Source organism: Vulpes vulpes, chromosome 12, assembly GCF_048418805.1.
Source record: "Vulpes vulpes isolate BD-2025 chromosome 12, VulVul3, whole genome shotgun sequence".
Taxonomy (NCBI): domain Eukaryota; kingdom Metazoa; phylum Chordata; class Mammalia; order Carnivora; family Canidae; genus Vulpes; species Vulpes vulpes.
Window position 1 is genome coordinate 24,187,525 of NC_132791.1, and position 22,734 is coordinate 24,210,258.

The 22,734-nt window shown below is 41.4% G+C and overlaps 1 protein-coding gene across 10 annotated transcripts in view; it reads right to left on the bottom strand.

Moving 5' to 3' along the window:
• Positions 1-17,899, bottom strand: part of NFX1 (nuclear transcription factor, X-box binding 1) — a 77,254-nt gene extending 59,355 nt beyond the window's left edge. For 9 of the 10 annotated variants that reach the window (XR_011995502.1, XR_011995503.1, XR_011995504.1 and 6 more), the window contains exons 1-3: positions 17,697-17,892; positions 12,731-13,729; positions 722-880 (exon numbers count right to left, since the gene is read on the bottom strand). Coding sequence is in view for 3 of the 10 variants with exons in the window: in XM_072728097.1 (XP_072584198.1) it covers positions 722-880; positions 12,731-13,729; positions 17,697-17,721 (1,183 nt within the window). In the remaining 7 variants the exon portion in view is untranslated. Of the gene's footprint in view, positions 1-721; positions 881-12,730; positions 13,730-17,696 lie in introns of all 10 variants that reach the window. The other variant, XM_026008971.2, reaches the window with a different exon arrangement.
• Between the last annotated feature and the right edge of the window lie 4,835 nt (positions 17,900-22,734).

A 22,734-nucleotide genomic window follows, 5' to 3' on the forward strand; every position in this document is an offset into this window, starting at 1 on the left:
TGCAACTGGTAGACAGTTCCAGCTGTCCAGTTCCTGGACAGGTTCCAGCTAGGCACTCCTTAGCTCTTTATTTAAGATCTACAGTTTAAGGGACGCCTGGGTGGCTCAGTGGTTGAGTGTCTGCCTCTGGCAAAGGGCTTGACCCCAGAGTTGTGGGATCGAGTTCCGCATCAGGCTCCTTGCATGGAGCCTGCTTCTCCCTCTGCCTGTGTCTCTGCCTCTCTTTTTCTGTCTGTCATGAATAAAAAAACAAAACAAAACACCAATTAAAAAGATCTACAGCTTAATACTAGTCATCTGAAATGTGTTCAAGGCAACACAGATAAAATATTCAAGAGAAATTAGTTATTTTTTTAAAGATTTTATTTGTTTATTCATAAGAGACAGAGACAGAGACATAGGCAGAGGACGAAGCGGGCTCCCCATGGGGAGCGTGATGCAGGATTCAATCCCAGGACCTCAGGATCATGACCCGAGCCAAAGGCAGACGCTCAATCACTGAGCCACCCAGGTGCCCCTAAATAATTTTTTTAAAGCTAAGTTTAAGGGATGCCTCGATGGCTCAGTTGGTGGAGCATGTGACTTGATCTCAGGGATGTTAAGTTGGAGCTCCATGTTGAAATGTATTTACAAATAAAATCTTAAAAAAAAAAAGCTAAATTTAAAATCTGAATCTATTAAATGAGTGAGAATAACTATGTTGAAGAGAGAAATGACTGACCTGCTTGAGATGCTGGAGACCTTGCCCATTTCTTTATGCAGTTCAAATGAAACACATGATAACAGCTCTGACAACTCCACACTGGTGCTGTGACGCGAACCAATTCACAGCACACCATGCACTCATATTTTTCTGTAGTCAGCTGTTCAATTAGAGAACCTGTTTAAAAAAACCAAATGAATTAATTCAAACGCAGAAAAACATTCCTTACTTTAGTCAACAAAGGATCAACAAGGCATCTAAGAGAAGAATCCAAACACAGAGGTTTTAAACATGTCTGATTCTGAGTAAGGTTGTTTGCTGCTCAGTGTTTGGGGCCAAGAAGGAACAGGAATATGCTGAGGAAGAACATTTAGGAAGTGCACATTCGGGGGGGGGGGAGGGGAGGGGGAGGCTCATACAACTGAGGAAACATTCCCAAGAAACTGCCCAGGAACCCACCAGAGTAGACAAATGCCCCTCATAACACAGCTTAAGCATCCTCAGCACCTGTAGCACCTTGCTCTGCCTCCTCTGAATCTAATCCAGATCCATGGATTTAGGCTAGGAAGGGGCTCATGAAACTGCAGTGGTCAATGGAAAGAAACCTAAGCACGGACAGGTTCCAAAAATCCAGGGTGGTAACATCTCTTCTAGTAGTTGCCGTGAAAGTCTTTAGTTGACCTATTCAACAAATATATTCTTGGTATTTACCACAATTCCATGGTAGGGTTATTAGACTGAAGGAGACACAGACCCTGGCTCCAGAAGCTTAGCATCTGGTGAGGGAGATCAGAATCCTCTCAGATGTATTCCTTAATATCTTTATCCATTTCCAGACTGTTCCTCAAACACAATCTCAGCAAAGCCTTTCTAGATCCCAAGTACAGTTAGGTGCTCTTAGAGAGGTGTGTTTGTGTGTGTGTGTGAGAGAGGGGGAGAGAGAGAGAGAGAGAGAGAGACAGAGACAGAAACTGAGCCTCAAAGTGGTTCAATCACTTACCCAGGGTCACAAAGCTCACATTTTAATCATTTCATAATATTAGCTTTCCTAAGATTACTTTCTGATTGTCCAATTTAATGTCAAAAGAAATAGAGAACACAAGGACTACAAGGTCTGTGAGGCAGGGCCAGGGCCTTGTCTGCCTTGCTTACTGTTGTATTTCCAGCACCTGGCCTTTAGTAGATGCTCAGTAAATATTTATTAAATGAATGGATGAAGAAATAAATGAGTATCATCTAGTCTGTTCTATGAAGAAATAAATGAGTATCATCTAGTCTGTTCTATAACCTCTTTCCTTTGATTTTAGGCTTCAGTAAAGTTTCTGGGATAGTACTTTTGCTCTGACAAAAGCCTGGAGTACTTGATAAAGGGAACTGTACTCGCTTCAGATAACAACACATCAAAAGAGTGAGATTTCAGGGTGCCTGGGTGGTTTAGTAGTTGAGCATCTGTCTTCAGCTCAGGTCGTGATCCTGGAGTCCTCTCAGGGAGCCTGCTTCTTCCTCTGCCTATGTCTCTGCCTCTCTCATGAATAAATAAATAAAATCTTAAAAAAAAAAAAAAAAAAAGAGTGAGATTATGTTTGAGTCATCTACATACAAGAACCTGACTGGGGCAGAGGAATAGCTTGTGAGAATTACATTTGGGATAAATTTTGTAGAAAATGCCTATTGATTATTCCAGGACAGAATTAGAAGGACACAAAAAACAAGTGAAGCTTGGAACATACACGAGAACCCTACGATGGATTATTGTTTTGATTTTTACTCTAAAGGCTGTCTTTTTTATTTTATTGTTTCTCTTATTCATTAAATTTATGGCTTAAATAAATAATAATAAATAATAATTAATAAATAATAATGGCTTAATAAATAATTATTTTATAAGCAATGTTTCTAAATCTAGTCATGGTGGAATTGACTAAGATGCACACACATACAGCAATGTGGGAGCAACTGCCAACTTTGAATAACCCACAAAGCTCTAAGCCCTTTCCAAAGGTGATCTCTCACATCTCATGTTGAATCTGACAGTAAATGCCACTGGCTCTGCTTTCAAAATACATCCAGAATCCAACCCCTATGCTATTACTATGGCCCAAGTCACTACCCAAGTCACCTGGATTATTAAAATGTCCTCCTGGGCAGCCCACGTGGCTCAGCGGTTTAGCGCCGCCTTCGGCCCAGGGCCTGATCCTGGAGACCTGGGATCGAGTCCCATATTGGGCCCCCTGCATGGGGCCTGCTTCTCCCTCTGCCTGTGTCTCTGCCTCTCTCTCTCTCTCTCTGTGTATGTCTCTCATGAATAAATAAATAAAAATATTAAAAAAAAAAGTTTAAAATGGCCTCCTAACTAATCTTGCTACGTCTGCCCTTGCCCTATTTCAGCCTACCACCACAGCAGCCAGAGGGAACCTGCTAAAATGCCAATTAGATGCTGCCACTCATGCCTATAACTTGCCAATGGTTCCGACATCACGTGTGGAAAAGCCAAAGCCCTTACAACAGCCTTCACCACTTTTTCATCCTTACCTGCTGGTCCTTTTTCCCTAGATCACTACTCTAAGAACACTCTGTCCTCCTTCCTAGTCCCAGACTGGCATGTAGATCTCTGTCTGAGGGTCTTTACAACTTATACCCCCTCTGCCTTGAATATTTTTCCTTAGACATTAGCATAGCTCAGTCCCCTACTGCCTTCAGGTATTTACTCAAAATGTAATCTTCTCAATGAAAAGACTGGTTTTGGTCATACTTTTAAAAATTGCAACCCACTCCTTGAACATTCCCTATCTCTTTCCATACTGTATTTTTCTCCACACCACTTGAATCTCATAGATCATTTATCTTATCCATACCGCTTTTATATATCCTATCTTACAGATCATATATCTTACTTATTTCATCTCACTTCCTGACTCTATACATAGAATGTACACTCCTTGATGGCTGAAGTTTTTACCTACAGTGCTGCCTGGGACATAGTGGGCACTCAATAATATTTGTATGAATGAATGAAAAGAAATAAAAATACAGCAAAAGGTTCCAGAAAGACCTTGAAAGAGAAACAGTATAACCCTTTCACCAACAACACTTCAGTTTTATCAAAACATGTGTAACATATGTAAAAGATGGTACTGTCCTGGAATAGCTCTGTGCTGGTAAACTATTACATTCCACGTCCAAGACTTGTCTACTGGGTGCCAGCCCTGGCCTGACCACTGGCTCTTCTTGAATCCTAAACCCTCCCCCACTAGGGTTTCCCTATAATTTCTCAATCATGACTGTGTCTACTCTATACTTATACTTTGAAAGCATGTCAGTAAAAAGGATGATGCACCCATTGAAATAATCAGAAGAGACCTGACTGGTTAACTGACTACCAACTTTTCAGATGCACCAATAAATAACTTTAAAAAAAAAACCCAGGGATCCCTGGGTGGCGCAGCGGTTCGGCGCCTGCCTTTGGCCCAGGGCGCGATCCTGGAGACCCGGGATCGAATCCCACATCGGGCTCCCGGCGCATGGAGCCTGCTTCTCCCGCTGCCTATGTCTCTGCCTCTCTCTCTCTCTCTCTCTCTCTCTGTGACTATCATAAATAAATAATAATTAAAAAAAAAATAAAAAAATAAAAAAATAAAAAAATAAACCAAAAGCCTATAACATTCCTGATTTGAAAAATCTAAGAGTACATTGTGATTAAATTAAAAGATAGCCATTTAAAAAAATAGACATACACTAAAAATATATGGGGGTAAAATAGTCTGATATCTGGAATTTATTTTAAAATATATCAGCAGAGGGTGATAAAATATATGAGCCTGGGTGGCTCAGCAGTTAAGTGTGTCTGCCTTCGGCTCAGGGCGTGATCCTGGAGTACTGGGATCAAGTCCCACATCAGGCTTCCTGCATGGAGCCTGCTTCTCCCTCCGCCTATGTCTCTGCTTCTCTCTTTCTGTGTCTCTCATGAATAAATAAAATCTTTAAAATATATATGTATATATATAAAATCAGCAAAAATAAAAATAGAGAAAACAAATGGGATATTGTTTAAATATTAATGCATACCTATTTTATGGCATCTTATAATATTAATTTAGAATAAAGCGCAAAGATTTCTGAGTAAAAGAAATCACATAATAAGCAAAAAAAGATGAACATTATATGATTTCAACAATGTAAAACTGAGCATTGAAAAATTCTGTAAGAAAATAGAACAAAAGATTGAAGCTGATTATATCTAGATGGAGAGACTAAAGGTGAGTTACCTACTAAAGTGACTTTTCTAAGTTACCTCATTAAATGTGTTTTTAAAAAGCTAACACATGGGTTCTGTGCTCAGTGGAGAGTCTGCTTGAGATTCTCTCTCTTCCTCCCTCTCCTGCTTGTGCGCTCTCATTCTCTCAAAAGCAAAAAAATAAATCTTAAAAAAAAAGTTAATACACCATAAACATGGTCAATATGTTCAAGATGGTTTTGCTGAGTCTGAAGTATATATCAGATACCACATTTATCTATGTGAGCCTGAAGCTTGTGGCAGAGCTTAGGGACTGAAGATAAAAGTTTAGGAGTCAGCACAGCACAGAGGTAGTGGTTGGAAGATATGGAAACAGTTGTAATCTCCCAAAGAGACCTCATCAAGTAAGAAGAACAGAGAGCTAAGATAAAGCCCTAGTAAACACCAACATTTGAGGAGGTAGAGGAAGAGAAACTTGAAGGACACAAGCAAGAACAGCCAAGGAGAACAAGGAGGACCAGAAATGTGTAATATCAAATAAGTAACATTTCAACAAAGACCTCTTTGCATCAAACTCAAAGGGAAGCCCAGGATAATAAGGACTGAAATATATCAGTCTGCTGGGTGTGGCAATAGGAAGGCATTAATGACCTACCAGTAGCTCTCTGAGTCAAGTCGTGATGGCAGAGGAATGAAGTGAATCAAAATAGGGAAAAGGAAACAGAGTGGTGATTCTTGATTAGACTGGAATGGAAGGAAAGGAAACAATACTTCCCCATGTGACAGGGGAAGTTTTTCTTTTGGAGCATATGACAGACTTGGGAAGACAGCTTCAGGCTAAGAACTTGGAATAGCAAATGTGAAAAGGCTGTCAGAAGAAAACAGGAGATTTCAGAATGAATAAAAGGAAAGGAGGATAGGCACAGATGTCTCTGGGTTCACATAAAGAGAGCAAAAAGCTGAGAATATTATGCCTGATGATCTCCCCTTTCTCTGGGAAGTAGGAGGCCCACTGAGTTTGAGGGAGATGAATGCCAAGAAGGTCTGAATAAGACTGGAAAAGATTTGGAGTAATCTTAGATGAAAATGGGAAGGGCAGTTGACCATATTAGGAAAAATGGGCAGTACTGAAAGTCAACTAAAACTGGAGAGTCACTAATTGAAAATATTTACTGAGAACCTACTGTGTGCCAGGCATTGTTTAAACACTAAGGATGATATACAGTGAACAAAACAAAAATCTTCTGCCCTTAGGAAGTTATTGTCTAATAGGGGAAGGTAAACAATAAACAAAGAAAAATTATTGAAATTATATGAAAAAAATGAGTAGCATCATCAAATAGTGGTAAGTGCTATGGAAAAAAATAAACCAGTAAAGCATAAAGAATGCTGACAGGGGTTGTGGGGAAGTATTATAGTTCTAAACAGGGGGATCAGGAAGATTTCTCTGAGAACGTAAGTGAATCTGCAGCGGCACCAAATCTATACTATTGTCATATGATTTCCTGGAACAGCATTTTGTTAGTCAGATGGAGCAGAAAAGGTAGACTGCAAAATCCATGCAAGGTGGGGATCCTGCCAAATGGCTTGGAAGAAGGATACTACTTCAAAATTACATTAAAGTCCAGCCTGAAGAGGGAATAAAGGAGGACAGAAGGCTGATGATAAAGTTAGTAGGTGGGAGACTAAGAGAGCCAGGACAGGAAATCATGGTCAGAAAGTAGCAGTGGGTATGGAGTGATAATGAACGTGAAGGTCACTGTGATTGAGAAGATTAAAGAACGTGAGGATGGTAAAATCCATATGATCACTAAAGTCACCCAGAATAATAGCAGAATTTATGGTAAATCAGTAGTTCTCAAATCAGTCACTTGGAGGCTTGTTAAAAAGAAGACTGCTGGGCCCTTCTCCCAGAATTTCTGTTTGATAAGTGTGAGGTAAAAGCCCAAGAATATGCTTTTCCAACAAGTTCCCCGGTGTTGCTGATAGCTGCTGGCCTGGAACAACACTCTGAGAACCACTGGGAAGGAGCAAAGATATAGGCTGGAGGCATTAATAAATGATGCTGGGGCTGGGATATTTGGAGGCTAAAACAGGACAAAGATAAAGAGACATGGAAGGTGATGTAGCATTAGGTTCAAAGAAGCAGGGGTTTTGATAAAGGGTAGAAGCATAATGGTTCAGAAAGGACACAGGGAGAACAGCTTGCTCTTCTCATGTTCCAGAAACTAAGGCAAACAGGATAAGGGAAAATAGCATGCTCTGAACAGGCTGTAAAGAAAGGGGTGAACTTAGAGAAGGCCACAGATTAATTAAGAGCCAGAGGAGAGCAGAAACTTACTAAGGATATAAGGGATCCTGTCAACACAAATGAGGGATCCGAACAGCCTGAGGACAGGACCAGTACCAGTTAGTTTCTCTCAGTATAGAACAAGAGTAAACAAAGACGACTCTCAAGCAGCCACGGAGACTAATATTTGGGGTGATCCTCTCTTTCCATTCTAATCAAGCTTTCACCTCTACCACTCCACCAAAACTGCTCTTTTCAAGGCCAATAACCTTCACACCCCAAATCCAACAGTCAATATGCAGTTGTCATCTTGTGGACCCATCAGTAGCATTTGGCACAACTGATCACTCCCTCCTCGAGTTTTTTTTTTTTTTTTTTTTTTTTTTTTTGGTAGTATTTAAAACATAGTTCATGGGACACCTGGGTGGCTCAGCAGTTAAGTGCCTGCCTTCGGCTTAGCCTGTGATCCTGATCCTGGAGTCCCAGGATTGAGTCCCATGTCGGGCTCCTGAGTGGGGCCAGCTTCTCCCTCTGCCTGTGTCTCTGCCTCTCTCTCTCTCTCTGTCTGTGTCCCTCATGGATAAAGAAAATCTGATTTTCTTTTATTTATTCATGATGATTTTATTTATTCATCCATGAGCGGCACAGAGAGAGAGAGAGAGAGAGAGACAGAGACACAGGCAGAGGGAGAAGCAGGCCCCACGCAGGGAGCCTGACATGGGACTTGATCCTGGGACTCCAGGATCACTCCCTGGGCTGAATGCGGCGCCAAACTGCTGAGCCACTGGGGCTGCCCAATAAATAAAATCTTAAAAAAAAACCATGGTTCACTTCCTAGTTCAATTCCTACTCATTCTCCGGCTCCCTTGCTGGGTCCCTATCTTCCAATCTTGAAACACTGAGGTAATATATAGGAAGGCTCCACCCTCTGACTTTTCTAACTACCCTCACACCTTAGGTGACCTCCTCAATCTGTTAGATGACTCCATGCTTGAAAGTTCCCAAATTTAAATATCCAGTCCAGATTCTGCCTGGATTTTTAACTTCCTACTAAATTCTCTATATTTTCTAAGCAAGGAGTAAACAGGGAGCCTGGGTGACTCAGTCAGTTAAGGATCTGCCTTCAGCTCATGTCATGATCCCAGAGTCCAGGGATCAAGCCCCATGTGGGGCTCCCTGCTCAGTGGAGAACCTGCTTCTCCCTCTGCCTATGTCTCTGCCTCTCTCTCTCTCTGTGTGTGTGTCTCTCATGGATAAATAAATAAAATCTTTCCCTCTGACCCTTCCCCCGGCTCATGCTTTCTCTCGGGGAAAAAAATTATAATAAATTTAAAAAATATTAAAAAAAACAAGTAGACAAAGCAAAATATATTCAAAAATACCTTTTCTAAAAAGGAAAGACTAAGAAAACTTTCCCAACAAGACAACTGAGAAAGACTGAGACTCCTCTAAGACTAACGGGATATGATGACTAAATGCAATGTGGTATCCTGGACTAGATCCTAGAACAAAAAAAAAAAAAAAAAAAAAAAGATGGTAGTGGAAAAAATGGCGAAATCCAAATAATGTGTACAGTTTTGTTTAGACCAGCATTGATTTTTTGGTTTTGACAAAGGACCTGAGGCGGTTATGTAAGATATTAACATTAGACAAAGCTGGGTGAAGGATATATGGGAATTCTCTGTACTATTTTTGTAACTTTTCTATAAACCTAAAATTATCCCAAACTAAAAAATTTTCAGAACACTTTTTCCTCTCCCAAGTTTTACTACTTCAGTACATGGCAATTCTCTATTATTATTTAAGATTTTGTTTTTAAAATAATCTCTACGCCTAATGTGGGGCTCGAACCTACCCTGAGATCAAGAGTCACATGCTCTACTGACTAAGCCAGCCAAGCGCCCGGGCGATTCTATTTTTACATTACTCAGACACAAAAGCCTTGGCTTGGTCCTTGATCCCTCTTATTCTCCTGCAGCCAACATCTAGCTCATCTGCAAATCCTGTCAGTTTTATCTTCCAAATACATCCAAAGTCTAACATTCTTACGTCTTCTAAAACTCCTACCCTAGTCCAAGTTTCCATCATCAACTATGTGAATTACTGCAACAGCCTAACTTGTCCCCTTGCTTACTTAGAGCCAATGCTCCACATGGCAGGCTGAGTGATGGTTTTAGAATGCTAGTAAGATCATGTCATCCCCTTTCCCCAAACCTTCCAGCTGCTTCTCATCTTAATCAGAACCAAATCCAAGGGTCTCACATGAGCCAGCCTCTGTGATTTCTCTGACCTCCTCTACTGCCTGCCTTATCATTGCTCACAACGTCCCCCCTCCCACCTGAAACTCACTTCTCCCTCTGCTTGGCATATTCTTCAGAGAGCCACATGGCACACTTCTGGGTTTCCTTCTGGTCTCTGTTCAAATGTGTCATCAAATAGATCAACCTATCTAAAAAAGCGTCCTGTTACTCTGTCCTCTTAACCTGCTTTGTATTTCTTTTAGCCCTTACCTACCACCTGACATATTAAATACTGGTTCAAGTGCTTTCTGTCTGCCTTCCCTACAGAATGTAAATCTCACCAGTACTGTATTCCTAGTACTGAGAACAATGCTTGGTACATAGTATCTACTCAATAAAGATAAATAAAGTGTTCTCAAAAATACAAAAATAGGGATCCCTGGGTGGCGCAGCGGTTTGGCGCCTGCCTTTGGCCCAGGGCGCGATCCTGGAGACCCGGGATTGAATCCCACGTCGGGCTTCCGGTGCATGGAGCCTGCTTCTCCCTCTGCCTGTGTCTCTGCCTCTCTCTCTCTCTCTCTCTCTCTGTGACTATCATAAATAAATAAAAATTAAAAAAAAATTTTAAAAAAAGTGGTATTTGAGATCAAGAGAGATTTGTTAAGCAAGACTCTTAAGATGGCCTCCAAGATTCCCACATGCATACAGGTGTGCATGCCTGGTATAATCTCCTCCCCTTGAATATGAGTGGGCCTTATCTAATCAGGTGAACCCTTTAAAAAGAATCTAGGGATCAAAGACAGAAGTCAGAGAAACTGAAAGAATATGGAGCCCATGTTTTCCTATAGATTTTGAAAAAGAAAAGTACCATGTTATGTAGAGGGCCATGTGGTGAGGAATTGCTGGTGACCTCTTAGAGCTAAGAGTAACCCCCGTAGCCAACAACCAGCAAGAATATGTGGACCTGGGACTCCCGGGTGGCTCAGTGGTTTAGCGCCTGCCTTCGGCCCAGGGCATGATCCTGGAGTCCTGGGATCGAGTCCCACATCGGGCTCCCTGCATGGAGCCTGCTTCTCCCTCTGCCTATGTCTCTGCCTGCCTCTCTCTGTTTCTAATGAATAAATAAAATCTTAAAAAAAAAAAAAATGGACTTCATTCTACACACATAAGGAACTAAATTCTACCAACAACCAGTGAGCATGAAAGAGAACCCCATATCTTTGCCTCCCTAGCCAACTTTTAGTCCTGTGAGGCTCTGAGTAGAGAATTTGGCTAACCCATACATACCCAGATTCCTGACCCAAAGAAACTGTGACATAATTAATTTGTGTTATCTTAAGCCACTATACTTGTGGTAATGTGTTATGAAGCAAAAGGAAACTATTAACCAGTCTTAAGAAATCAAAAACAAGTCTCTGCTTCTCTCATGAATAAATAAATAAAATCTTAAAAAAAAAAAAAAAAAGAATTCAAAAACAACCCTGGTGTAACATTACCTTGGTTCACATATAAATTGAGGTCCCAAGAGGAAGGACTGCCTGGGGAAGCAAATGAGAACTAGAACTATAAGCCAGTATAAAAACAGGCCCGGGCAGGTGGTGACTTCATGTGTTGGGCTGGGCTATGTACACTAAACTAGAGGGACACCAGATGGTGAAGGTCCAAGGCGAAGAGCTACTGGAATAAAGCTGTTTAGCCTAGATGAAATATATAGTCAGGGCAAAATGAGAAGTATCTTGAAATACCGGAAAAAAAGTTGATTTGCAATGAAGGGGAGGGAAACTGTGAGAAGAAAAACTGGTTGCTGTGTTGCCTCAGAGGGCAGAACTTAAACCAGGGGATACAAAGTATTTACTGGAAAGAAGTTTTCAGTTCAATGTAAGGAAGAACTTTCCAACAGTCAAAGCTAAGTACCTAGTATGTTCTAAAAGCTATATTAAGCACTAGAGATACAAACATGAAGAAAGAGGGGTGCCTGGGTGCTCAGTCAGTAAAGCATGGGACTCTTGATTTTGGTTCAGGTCATGATCTTGGGGTCGTGAGATTGAACTCCATGTCAACTTCTACGCTCAAGAGGGAGTCTGCTTGAGATTCTCCTCCTCTATCTGCTCTTCCCCCTCCACTTGAGCACACTCTCTTCTCTCAAATGAACAAATTAAATCTTAAAAAATGCAAAAAGATAGTCCCTGCTTTCAAGGAGCTAATAGAGGCAATGACAAACAAATGATGGCTTCCAGCAGTAACTGTTCTAATTGAAGCATGTGTGTGTGAGGGAGAGACATACCACAGGACTAGAAAAGATAATGCCATCTGTAGAGGTGAGAAAAGGTGTCCTAAATGTGTTGCTAAACTAGCTATTGTAAAATGAGTAAGAATTCATTAGCGTACTTAGTGGTGGACATTCTAGACAAAGAGAGCCACATATGTAACATGAGAGAAAGATGAAACAACATAGAGTACAGGGAATAAAATGTGGTGGGGGACTGAGGCAGCATAAAGTGCGGGGGCTAGGTAAGAAAGAATCCAGAATCCATATGTGGTGACGAAAAGTGAGCAGAAATAAACAGGGGAGTGACATAGTTCAATATGTGTTTTAGAAAATTCACTCTCTGATGCTGGTGTAAGAGATGGACTGAAAGAAACTGAAGATGGCAAGAGTGGTCAGGACCTGTTGCAGATAAGCAGACAAAAGAGGATACAGGTCGGAACAAAGAGAGGCAGTGGAGATGTTACCATCTTCTACTTGTGCTTTCACAATTAAAAAACAAAAACACGGGACGTCTGGGTGGCTCAGCAGTTAAGCGTCTGCCTTTGGCTCAGGGCATGCTCCTGGGGGCCCGGAATTGAGTGGGTGCTTCCTACGTGGAGCCTGCTTTTACCTCTACCTGTGTCTCTGCCTCTCATGAATAAATAAAATCCTTAAAAACAAAAAAAAAACTTTGTAACCAAACATCTGTAAGACCCGTATCTGCATTTTTAAAAACCCTTACCAAATTCCTTTTTAAGAATAAAAATTCCTAAAAGAAAAAAAAAAAAAAAGAATAAAAATTCCTTATTTGTATTTCCTTCTAATATATAAAAACTAACTGGTTACCTATGGGGGATGGGAACAAGTGGTTGGCAGGATCCAGGCTGATGATGAACAAGGACAGAAAAAGATGTTTCACTGTATTCCTTTTTATACTTTCTGGTTCCTAAACTGTGTGAATTCATTATCTATCAAAAATAACCCCAAAACATTTCCACAATTTAGGTAGACTTACCTGTGTGTGTTTCCACATTCTTTAGCACATGGTTCTGTTTGCCTCGGGGAAAAGACGTTACTTGAGGATCTTGCCTCCTTACAGCACATTTCTCTGGGTCAACCCTTCGGGAAGACTTGTTGACACCTGCCAAGTTCCCATTGTCACAGGCAGATTTTGCGGGTCTCTCATTAGGATTATCCTTTGGAATGGGGGCCATGTTGTTTCTGGTGGCATTTGTATGTCGTTGGCCCTCTTGTTTTGGTGGATTCCTGCCTGGTCGTGGCCTGGCTCCTTCCACTTCCCAAGGAGGCCTTTTCTGTGGGTATCTTCTCTGCTCATTGCGTCTGGCCCCATACCCATCCAATACACCTTTCTTAAAGGATGTATCCAAAGAGTCAGGGTGGATAACCCCCACAGGTTTGGTATTTTCAGGTACAGCATCCTCGGATTTTGGAGTCATTCTGTTACCCCACTCACATTTGAGTTTTCCCTTGACTTTTGGTCCTCGACCATAACTGTATATAAATTGGGCTGCTTTTTTGGGTTTTGCTCCCCTGGGATCTGCACCAATAACTTCCTTCTCATTCTCAGAAGGGCTGTGCTCTCTGGGGTTTGTCCCACTCTCTGACCTAGCCACACTTTCTAAGCCAGGGGCATCTGAGGTCTGATCAGTGAGATTCTGTACTTTTTTGACTTTGATGTGCTGCTTTTCACTCCTCAATTTCTGCCAAGGTTGATTCTGAAAGCCATGGCTCTTTAGTGATTTGTTAGAAGCAGAGGATTGGAAAGAAATCTGTTGACTCTTAGGTTTGCTTCCTGAAGGATAACTGTGCTGATGAATAGCAGAGATGTCATCATAAGGGACTTGCCTAGAAAGGTGACAGGGAGGTGGTGAACTATAATTTCTTCTCCCAATCCTATTAGAATCTAGTCTCCTTTGACTTCCACAATTTAGACCAGAATTTTTTCTCTCCTGAGGAATGAACTCAGCAGCATCCGTATTGAATTTAAAAGTACCTAGGACATAAGAAAATAGACATGCCAGTAAAAAAACTAATCATCATCCATGAAGCCCAAAAGACTCCAAGCCATTATCTAAAAGATTTTCTAAGGACTTCTATAAAACAGGCTCTTAGTAAGGCTTATGCTTCCTGTGAATTAGATGGGTTCAAAGTGCTTGTGGAACACTGATCATTTCATGTTCAGTAACCTCACCAATAGCCACTAAGAACTACTACGTAAAACTGCTCACCTGGGTGATGAAGCATTATTATTATTATTATTATTATTATTATTATTATTATTATTAATTTCTTAAAAATGTAAGTTCCATGCTCTATATGGGGCTTGAAATTACAACCCCAAGATCAAGAGTTGTATGCTATGCTGAGCCAGCCAGGCATTATTCCTATATGCCTATATGTTTATTTTATTAAAAATTTTCAGGTCAGCAAACAGTTCAGGGGTGAGAATCAATTAGCAGGTTCCATGTGGCCTTTCAAAGCTCTTAAGCTAGCATTGTGTAGTATCAAGTATACAGATTTTGGAGTCAGCTAAAATAAGTTTGAAGTCTGGCCCTCCAAATTATGGTATGAACTTAGGGTATCACCTGATTGCTTTTAGCCTTCATTTCCTCATCCATGGCAAAAGATGATACTACTTCAAAGGGCTACTGTGAAATTTAAGTAAGATTTCATATAGATAGTAGTTAACATAATGAGTACATTAGTTCCCATCTCTTCCCACAAGGAATTTATTTTAGGGTTTCCATTCATAACCGTTATAATATGGTCCATAATCCAAGTCTCAAAAGTTAAGCACATGCCTCTTCAACTCACTTGTTTTTTCTCCAAACGTGTTTCTTTGTCCCTGAAGCCTAAAGACTAAATGATGTGCCTAAGGATACAAACCTAGTTAGTAGAAAAGTCAGAATTATGTGTAGCATATGGATTACACAGTTGACCTTTGAACAGTTTTGAACTACACAAGTCCATTTATATGCGAATTTTTTACTGTAGAGTACTGTAAATGTATTCCCTCTTCCTTATGATTCTGATAACATTTTCTTCAGCTTATTTATTGTAAGAATACAGTAAATAGTACATATATCATGAAAAATATGTTAATCGACTACTTATGTTACTGGTAAGGTTTCTGGTCCAAGTAGGCTGTTAGTTAAATTTCTGGGGAATCATAAGTTATATGTGGATTTTCCACTGTGCGGGGGGTGGGGGTGAGGGTGGGTGGGAGGAGTGTTGGCATCCTTACCCCCTGCAAAGTTTAAGGTCAATTATACTAAGAATCAACAGGACCTGGAAGACATGGGTTTATGTCCTTGTCCATCACTTGTTTCTTTATGCAAATGACTTAATCCCAATTTTTCTTGTAAGGAATGGAGACAGTAACAATCCTTACATCAAAGAGTTGCTATGAAGAATAAAGCAAGTTAGTAACATATATAAAGTGGTTAAAAATGTGCTTTATTACTGCTGTTAGGACTAGACTATCTAAAACACACAGACTTGACCACAGATGGGTGCAGTGCAGAGCCTTTGGGTTTCGGGTTTAATAATTTTTTTTTTTTTTTTTTTTTTTTGGTAATTAACATGTGCCAGGCACTTTTCTAAGCACTCTGCATCTGTTAACTCATTTAATCCTTACATTCCTGATGACAGAGCTATGACACTGAGAAAATTACTTGCCAAAGGCCACAGAGATGTTCTGAGGCAGACTCAGGATTCCACCCAGGCTATATGGCCCTAGAGATCATACTCTTACACTGTACTTTCAAAGACTGGGCAGTGGGTACCATAGAAACATATACTCAAGAACTGAACGAGATCATAAAGGTCATAGGGTAACCTTCACTGAATCCAGGATTTGTCCTGAAAGCTTTCACACAGGCAATTCTGGGGACGGGGTGGAGGGGGATTAGATTTAGAAGGTCACGAAGGAGATGTTCCAGAAACATAAGAGATAACATAAAGGTGGGAAGGGGTAGATTAGACCTAATGTGTATTGTATAGTCCTCTCCATCTTGAAAAAACAAAGTTGGAAAGGGGCAGAAGAAAAGTCTGTGAAGTCCAGAATAGCCTGGTAAAAGATGGGAAGAAGGTGTTCCATGTTAAGCCAAACAGTAAGGAATTGGTGCAAGTAGAGAGTCTAGACAGGGCAGCACCTATTTGTATACAGTTTGTGATCCATTAGACATGAGATAGTAGGTAATGCCCTCAGAAAGACTCTTGAGAAATAGAAGGGAAAAAAGACACACGAGTCAGAACTCTCCACCTGAGACATAAAGATCTTTCTCCTCAGTATTCTAAGTAGCTGGAAATTACTCAGTAAATAGGATACAAGTAGTACCCTAGATCCAAGATAACACAGCAACACAGTAAGTGTCTAACAGGTGAGTTGAGAAGGATAAGAGGAAATCTAAGAGATTATGAGGTCCAGAAACAAAGCTGGCATTGGAGAGTCTGCCCATGGGCAGAAAGATATCCCTGAACCTGTCTGGTATTTGAGAACAGAAGTGGGCAAGAGAATTAAACCCTGAGATGAAGGTGTGGTCTAGAGAGGATGCTGAAATAAGAGCATGGAATAGGAACTAAGGCAAAAGCAAACTAAAGAACACAAGAGGGACTTGGAGAGGTCTTTGGACTAGGGAACTTTGCCATAGTAGATGGAGAGGAGGTTGGAACCTCTGGCACAGGCACATCAGGGAGGTCAAAACTGTAACTCACAGCTAGCCTCACCCAATCCTGCCTCAAACACTGAAGGGCGGAGAAATGAGTCAGAAGTGAGCCTGAGGATGGAAAGATCAATGGATCCAGTTTAGAGGATCTGGGAAAAAAACAGGTGGAAGAGTAACAAAACACCAGACCAACCTAAAAAGGCTCCCATCCCCCAAAATTTAATAAATCAGGATTAGGGTTTCGAAAATATAATTTTTTGACCCATACCCATAGTAACAAGTACATTTTACCTGCCACCCAGTACACAAACTTAACATATACTCTTCTTGGTTGCAAAACACTGATAAGTGGCAGAACTAAGAGTCAAATCAATGGCAGTTTACAAACCACATGTGGCAAATGCTGTCCTGTTTTTTTTTCTTTTCTTCCCTAGAAAGAGTGGGTCTTGAAATAAAATCAACGCAGTGGGTTGTGACAGGTATTTTTTTTTTTTTCAAAGAAAACAGAAAACAGAGCGTATTTCAAATAGTAAGGAAAAGCATTAATTCCTAAAACTTTTGGTCCGCTTTTAGAGTCACACGTGTGCACTGAACCACGATGTAAAATGTTTCTTTTCGGTCTCTGCCAAAAAGTTTGGAAAACAAAGACCTAAGGTACACCTTGATGGAAAAGGAAATGCATATCAACAGCCAAATGAGGCTGTTCTACACACAGAAGCAACTCCAAGAAAAGTGAGCTAACAATTATGGAACAAGTACGGTACAGGGCGGGAGCCTTCACAGAAATTATTTACTCCCAACTGATAGATGAGGAAACGGAGATTCAATCACACTGTGAGCTCGTGGCGGTCTGAAAATGGGAGCCCCTTGTGTTCGGCTCGCGCTCGCGCTCGCTCCGCTGCCCCAGGACGCGCCAACCCGCCACGCCTCGAGAGCCCGCCACCGTCACGGGAGGTGACTCGGCCGACGCCCGCCTGCTGCAGAGCACTGAGGCCTCTGCCCCAGCGGGGTTGGGCTGAAGGCGGGACGCACGGCAGAAAGTGGGACGCGCACACCGATTCACTGCACAAACCCGCGCTGCCTGGAAACCCAGCTGCGGGGTTTCACAACCCAGTGGAGGACGGTCGAGCTCTCGGTACCCACGACGCGCGTGGCTTGGCCCTTCCGAGCCACTATCCCGAACCCTGGTACGCGCCACTCTCGCGATATGAATGGTCGGAGTCCTAGGACTCGCCACTGACCCAATTTCCGCTCCCCGAGAGGGGCCCAGTCCCGCGCGGGCCGGGACAGTACCTGAGACAGGAGGCGCCTCCGCCATCCCGTGCCGCAACACCTAAAGCGAGCCCTGCAACCTAGAGCGGGATGTCACCCGGTCACGTGCCTCTGACTTCCGGCGCCGCGAGAATATTCGCCTCCGCGCGCCGGGTGGACGGCCACGGAGGTTGCGCGGCCGGAGGGAACTGTGCGGTGCGTCCGTGACGTCAGACACAAGCGCCAGGCGCCGGCGTGGAGGAGGGGATTAGAGCCTGACCGTAGGTGGGGAGGGTTACGTTAGTGTGCGGCTAGGAATTTGCGTAGTCACTGCTTTTCTTTTTGAGATTCATGGTGTTCTCTTGCTACTGTGCCCTTTGTTCTGGCACCCAACCAACTCCACCTGGCCTTCCGCAGTCCGCTCAAGCGTCACCTTCTACCTAGAATAGTTCGGCTTTAGTGTTGGTTAAACAAGCAGAACTGCTAAGTCGTCAAAAGGGAATCGAAGGGAAAATACGCGCAAAAACAAACGGTAAAGGGCTAATATACCGAGAACTTTAACAAATCAGAAAATGATAAGCCGAAAAAAAGAAACAAAGCCGATAAACCATGTTATTAGAAATGGTAAAAGACTTGGACGGACATATGACGATAAAATACAGGTGGATATTGAAGTTGAGATGGGAAAGGTCGGAGGCACTGATAATTTTTTTTTTAAGATTTTATTTATTTATTCATGAGAGACAGAGAGGCAGAGACATAGAGGGAGGAGTAGGCTCCATGCAGGGAGCAGGATGTGGGACTCCATCCCCAGACCCCAGGATCACGCCCTGAGCCAAAGCAGATGCTTAACCCTGGGCCACCCAGGCATTCCTAAAGTAGCAAAATTTTAAGTGAATATGTGGAGTTTGCTTTGTTATTGCATTCATTATTAAGTAGAATGCAACATTTAAGCATGAAGCATATGTACTTGTAACGTAATTCACAGACTTCCCCCAAAACACGAAATAGATTCATTTATTCATAGGTGCGTTTTAACGCATACTCTTAGGCATCGCTTTAAGCGCTGGAGGTAAATGGTGAAAAAGACAAACGTGGTCCCTGCCCTAATGAATTGCATTGTTTAGTATAGGAGATTAAAAACTATATTTACAAATTAATGATTTGTAAAATAATTTCAAATTATGTTAGCATTATGAAAGAAATAAGCAGGGTAAGAGTGATAATAGGATCTGATGAGAAAAGGTGGCCAGGCTTCCTTGAGTGGAAGGAAAGATGAGAAGGAACTAGCTATAGGAAGATTCAGAAAGAAGGAATAGTAAAATGCAAAGGTTATGAGGAAGGAAAGACCTTGAAGTATTCAAGGTTTTGAGATATCTGCTGGAAAATAGTGAGGGAGGAGAGTGGCACGGTATGGAACTGAAGAGGTAGGTAAGGAAATCACACAGATCACTGCAGGCCATGATAATGGATTTTATTCCAAGAGCAGTAGGAAGTCATTGAAAGGTTCTAAGCAGAGATGGTATCTGATCTATATACTTAAAAGATTTCTTCTCTATCCAAAGGAAGAGTGAATTGTTGGGGAGCAAGAATAGAAGTGGGCAGAGCAGTTACAGTTTTGTATTAGGCTAATGCAGAAGATGATGGTGGCTTTGGACTAGAGTGACAGCAAATAGCATGGAGAGAACAGATATGAGCTATATTTGAGATACAACCAGTGTTCACCTTCCAGACTTTTCCATACCAACAGGTGTGATATCTCTTTGTTTTAATTTTTATTCCTCTGATTACTGAGTCTGAATATTTTTAAAATGATTTTATTACTTCTTTTAAAGTAATCTCTACACCCAACATAGGGCTTGAACTCATAACCCCAAGATCAAGAGTCACATGCTGTACCAACTGAGCCAGCCGGGTACTCCAAGTCTGAACATTTTTTTTTTTTTTTGAAGAAGGGAGAGGAAAAAAAAAAAAAAAAAGAAGGGAGAGGGCTTTTTTTTTTTTTAAGATTTTATTTATTTATTCATAGAGACCGAGAGAGAGAGAGAGAGAGAGAGGCAGAGACACAGGCAGAGGGAGAAGCAGGCACCATACAGAGAGCCTGACGTGGAACTTGATCCGGGGTCTCCAGGATCACGCCCTGGGCTGCAGGTGGCACTAAACCGCTGCGCCACCAGGGCTGCCCCAGTCTGAACATTTTTAAATGACTTTTGAGTTTCTTCTTTTTTAACTGCTTATTCACACCCACTGCCTATTTTTTCTATTGGGGTTGCTCTCTTTTTCTTGCTGATGGTTTCTTGTATATTATAGATATCAATTCCATGTCAGTTTCATACATTTCCGTTGTCTTATTTTCTTCCATTGTCTATTAATTTTGTCCTTTACTGAACATAAATCTTCAATTTTGACAGAGCAATTCATCAAATCAACCAACCAACCATATTGTCACTTTTAGAAATTACCAGGTGTTATCACTCTGAGTCCAATCAAGAGAGAGGAACCACACAGTCATTTGAACAGAGATGGTTTTATTTGTTTATAAAGACTTATTAACTATAACAGAGAATTGGAGTAATAAGGGATTGACTAGTAAAGAAGTAAAAAGAACTCTAAAATAACAGAGGATTAATGATATAAGGAAAAGCCATTACCTCTAGGATTGAGATTAACGAAAATCACCCAGAGCTGAAGTGCAAACTTTGTCAGAGAGGTTATGCCTGTGGCTCACTAGATGGCAAGGAAGTGGCTGTGGTGCTGCAACAGCAGAAGCTGCCAGAAACCTACCTTGGAGGGTGCTGGGGAAAGTCATTCATGGGGAGGAGTCTCAGAAGAGGCACTATACTATAAACCATGTGAGGAGATGCCAAAAGAAGTTTCTGGCTGTTAGCCACTACAAGCTGAAAAGGCCAGGTGCTGAAGAAGCCCTGTACATTGCAGAAGCCAAACACTGGAGAAGCTGCCCACAACACAAAAGCCTGCCTAACTGAAACACTAAAAATAGGAAACAAAACCTTTTCCTCCTGCAGTATCTCTCTAGTGCCCTCTACTGACAAATCTCTGCTAGCTGATAAAGGATAAATATTTGAAAGGGTCCAAATCATTTCACAGAGCAGGCAAAAAGGATAAATTTGGAATTGAATGGCAATAATTCATAAATGGAATACTAGGGAATCTGTTATTTTCAAAGCTTATAAAAATGAAAGTATCCTGCCTTTCCAATACAAACAGTATTTCATATAACATACCAAAACTTATGACAAGCTCAGATGGAAATGTACAGCTATAAATACTTGCATTAAAAATGAAGTCTAGGGCAGCCCCGGTGGCGCAGTGGTTTAGCACCGCCTGCAGCCCAGGGCATGATCCTGGAGACCCTGGATCGAGTCTCACATCAGGCTCTCTGTATGATGTCTGCTTCTCCCTCTGCCTGTGTCTCTGCCTCTCTCTCTCTCTCTGACTCTATGAATAAATAAATAAAATCTTAAAAAAAAAAGAAATTAAAAAAAATAAAAATAAAAATGAAGTCTAGCAGGGGTGCCTGCGGTGGCTGAGTTGGTTAAGCATGTGCCTTCAGCTCAGGTCATGATCCCAGGATCCTGGGATTGAGCCCCACATTGGACTCCCAGCTCAATAGGGAGCCTGCTTTTCCCTTCCCCTCCTTTCCCCTGCCCCCTCCTCATGCTCTTTCTCACTCTCTCAAATAAATAAAACCTATTAAAAAAAAAACTATTTAAAAAAAAAAGTTCAGGTGCCCCTGAGTGGCTTAGTTGGTTAAGCATCCAACTCTTGATCTCGGCTCAGGTCATGATCTCAAGGTTGTGAGATTGAGCCCAGCATTGGCTTCTGAGCTCAGTAGGGAGTCTGCTTAAGATTCTCTCTCTCCCTCTCCCCCCCATAATAAGTAAATAAATCTTAAAAGAAAAATAGAAATGAGTAAAAGGAAGTCCAGACACCAAAATATTATTCAGAAATAAGCTATCAAGCCATGAATAACACATGGAGGAAATAAATGCATACTACTAAGTGAAAGAAATCAATCTGAAAGGCTATATTATGTATGATTCCACCTATATGACATTCTGGAAAAGGCAAAACTATGGAGACAATAAAAAAAATTAGTGATTGCTGGGGCTTAGAGGAAAGGGAGGCATTAATAGAGCAGAGAGGATTTTTAGGGCAGTGAAACTATTATTTATAATACAACAGTGGCTACATTGTCAAAATCTATAGAATGTACACCAAAAATAAATTATGTAAACTATGGACTTTAGGCATAAAGTCCATTGATAAGATATCAATGTAGGCTCATGGATTGTAACAAATATACCACTGTGGTGCCAGGTGTCTACAATGGGGGAGGTTGTGCATGTATGGGGATAGGGCATATATGAGAATTCTCTGTACTTTCTGCTCAAATCTGTTGTGATTCTCAAACTGCTCCAAAAAATAAAGATTATTAATAAAAAAGAGATATATCTAGAATAGCTTAAACTTCTACCTTAAGAAACTAAAAAAAGAAGAGCAAACTAAACCAAAACAAGTAGAAGGAAGGAGATAACAAAAGTTAGAACAGAAATAAAATAAAAATAGAAAAAAATCAACAAAACAAAGTGGTTCACTAACTAAAAAAAACAAAATTGACTAACTTTTAGCTAGACTGACAAGAAAAAAGAAAAAACTCAAATTATTGAAATTAGGGAATCAAAGAGAGAACATTACTACTGACCTTAAAGAAAAAGAATTAAGGGCAGCCCGGGGGGCTCAGCGGTTTAGTGCCGCCTTCAGCCCAGGATGTGATCTGGGAGACCCGGGATCGAGTCCCACATCACACTCTCTGCATGGAGCTTGCTTCTCCCTCTGCCTGTGTCTGTGCCTCTCTCTCTCTGTGTCTCTCATGAATAAATAAATAAAATATTTAAAAAAATATTTGGGGTATCCCTGGGTGGCTCAGCGGTTCAGCGCCTGCCTTCGGCCCAGGGCTTGATCCTGGAGGCCCAGGATGGAGTCCCACATCAGGCTCCCTACATAGAGTCTGCTTCTCCCTCTGCCTGTGTCTCTGCCTCTCTCTCTCTCTCTCTCT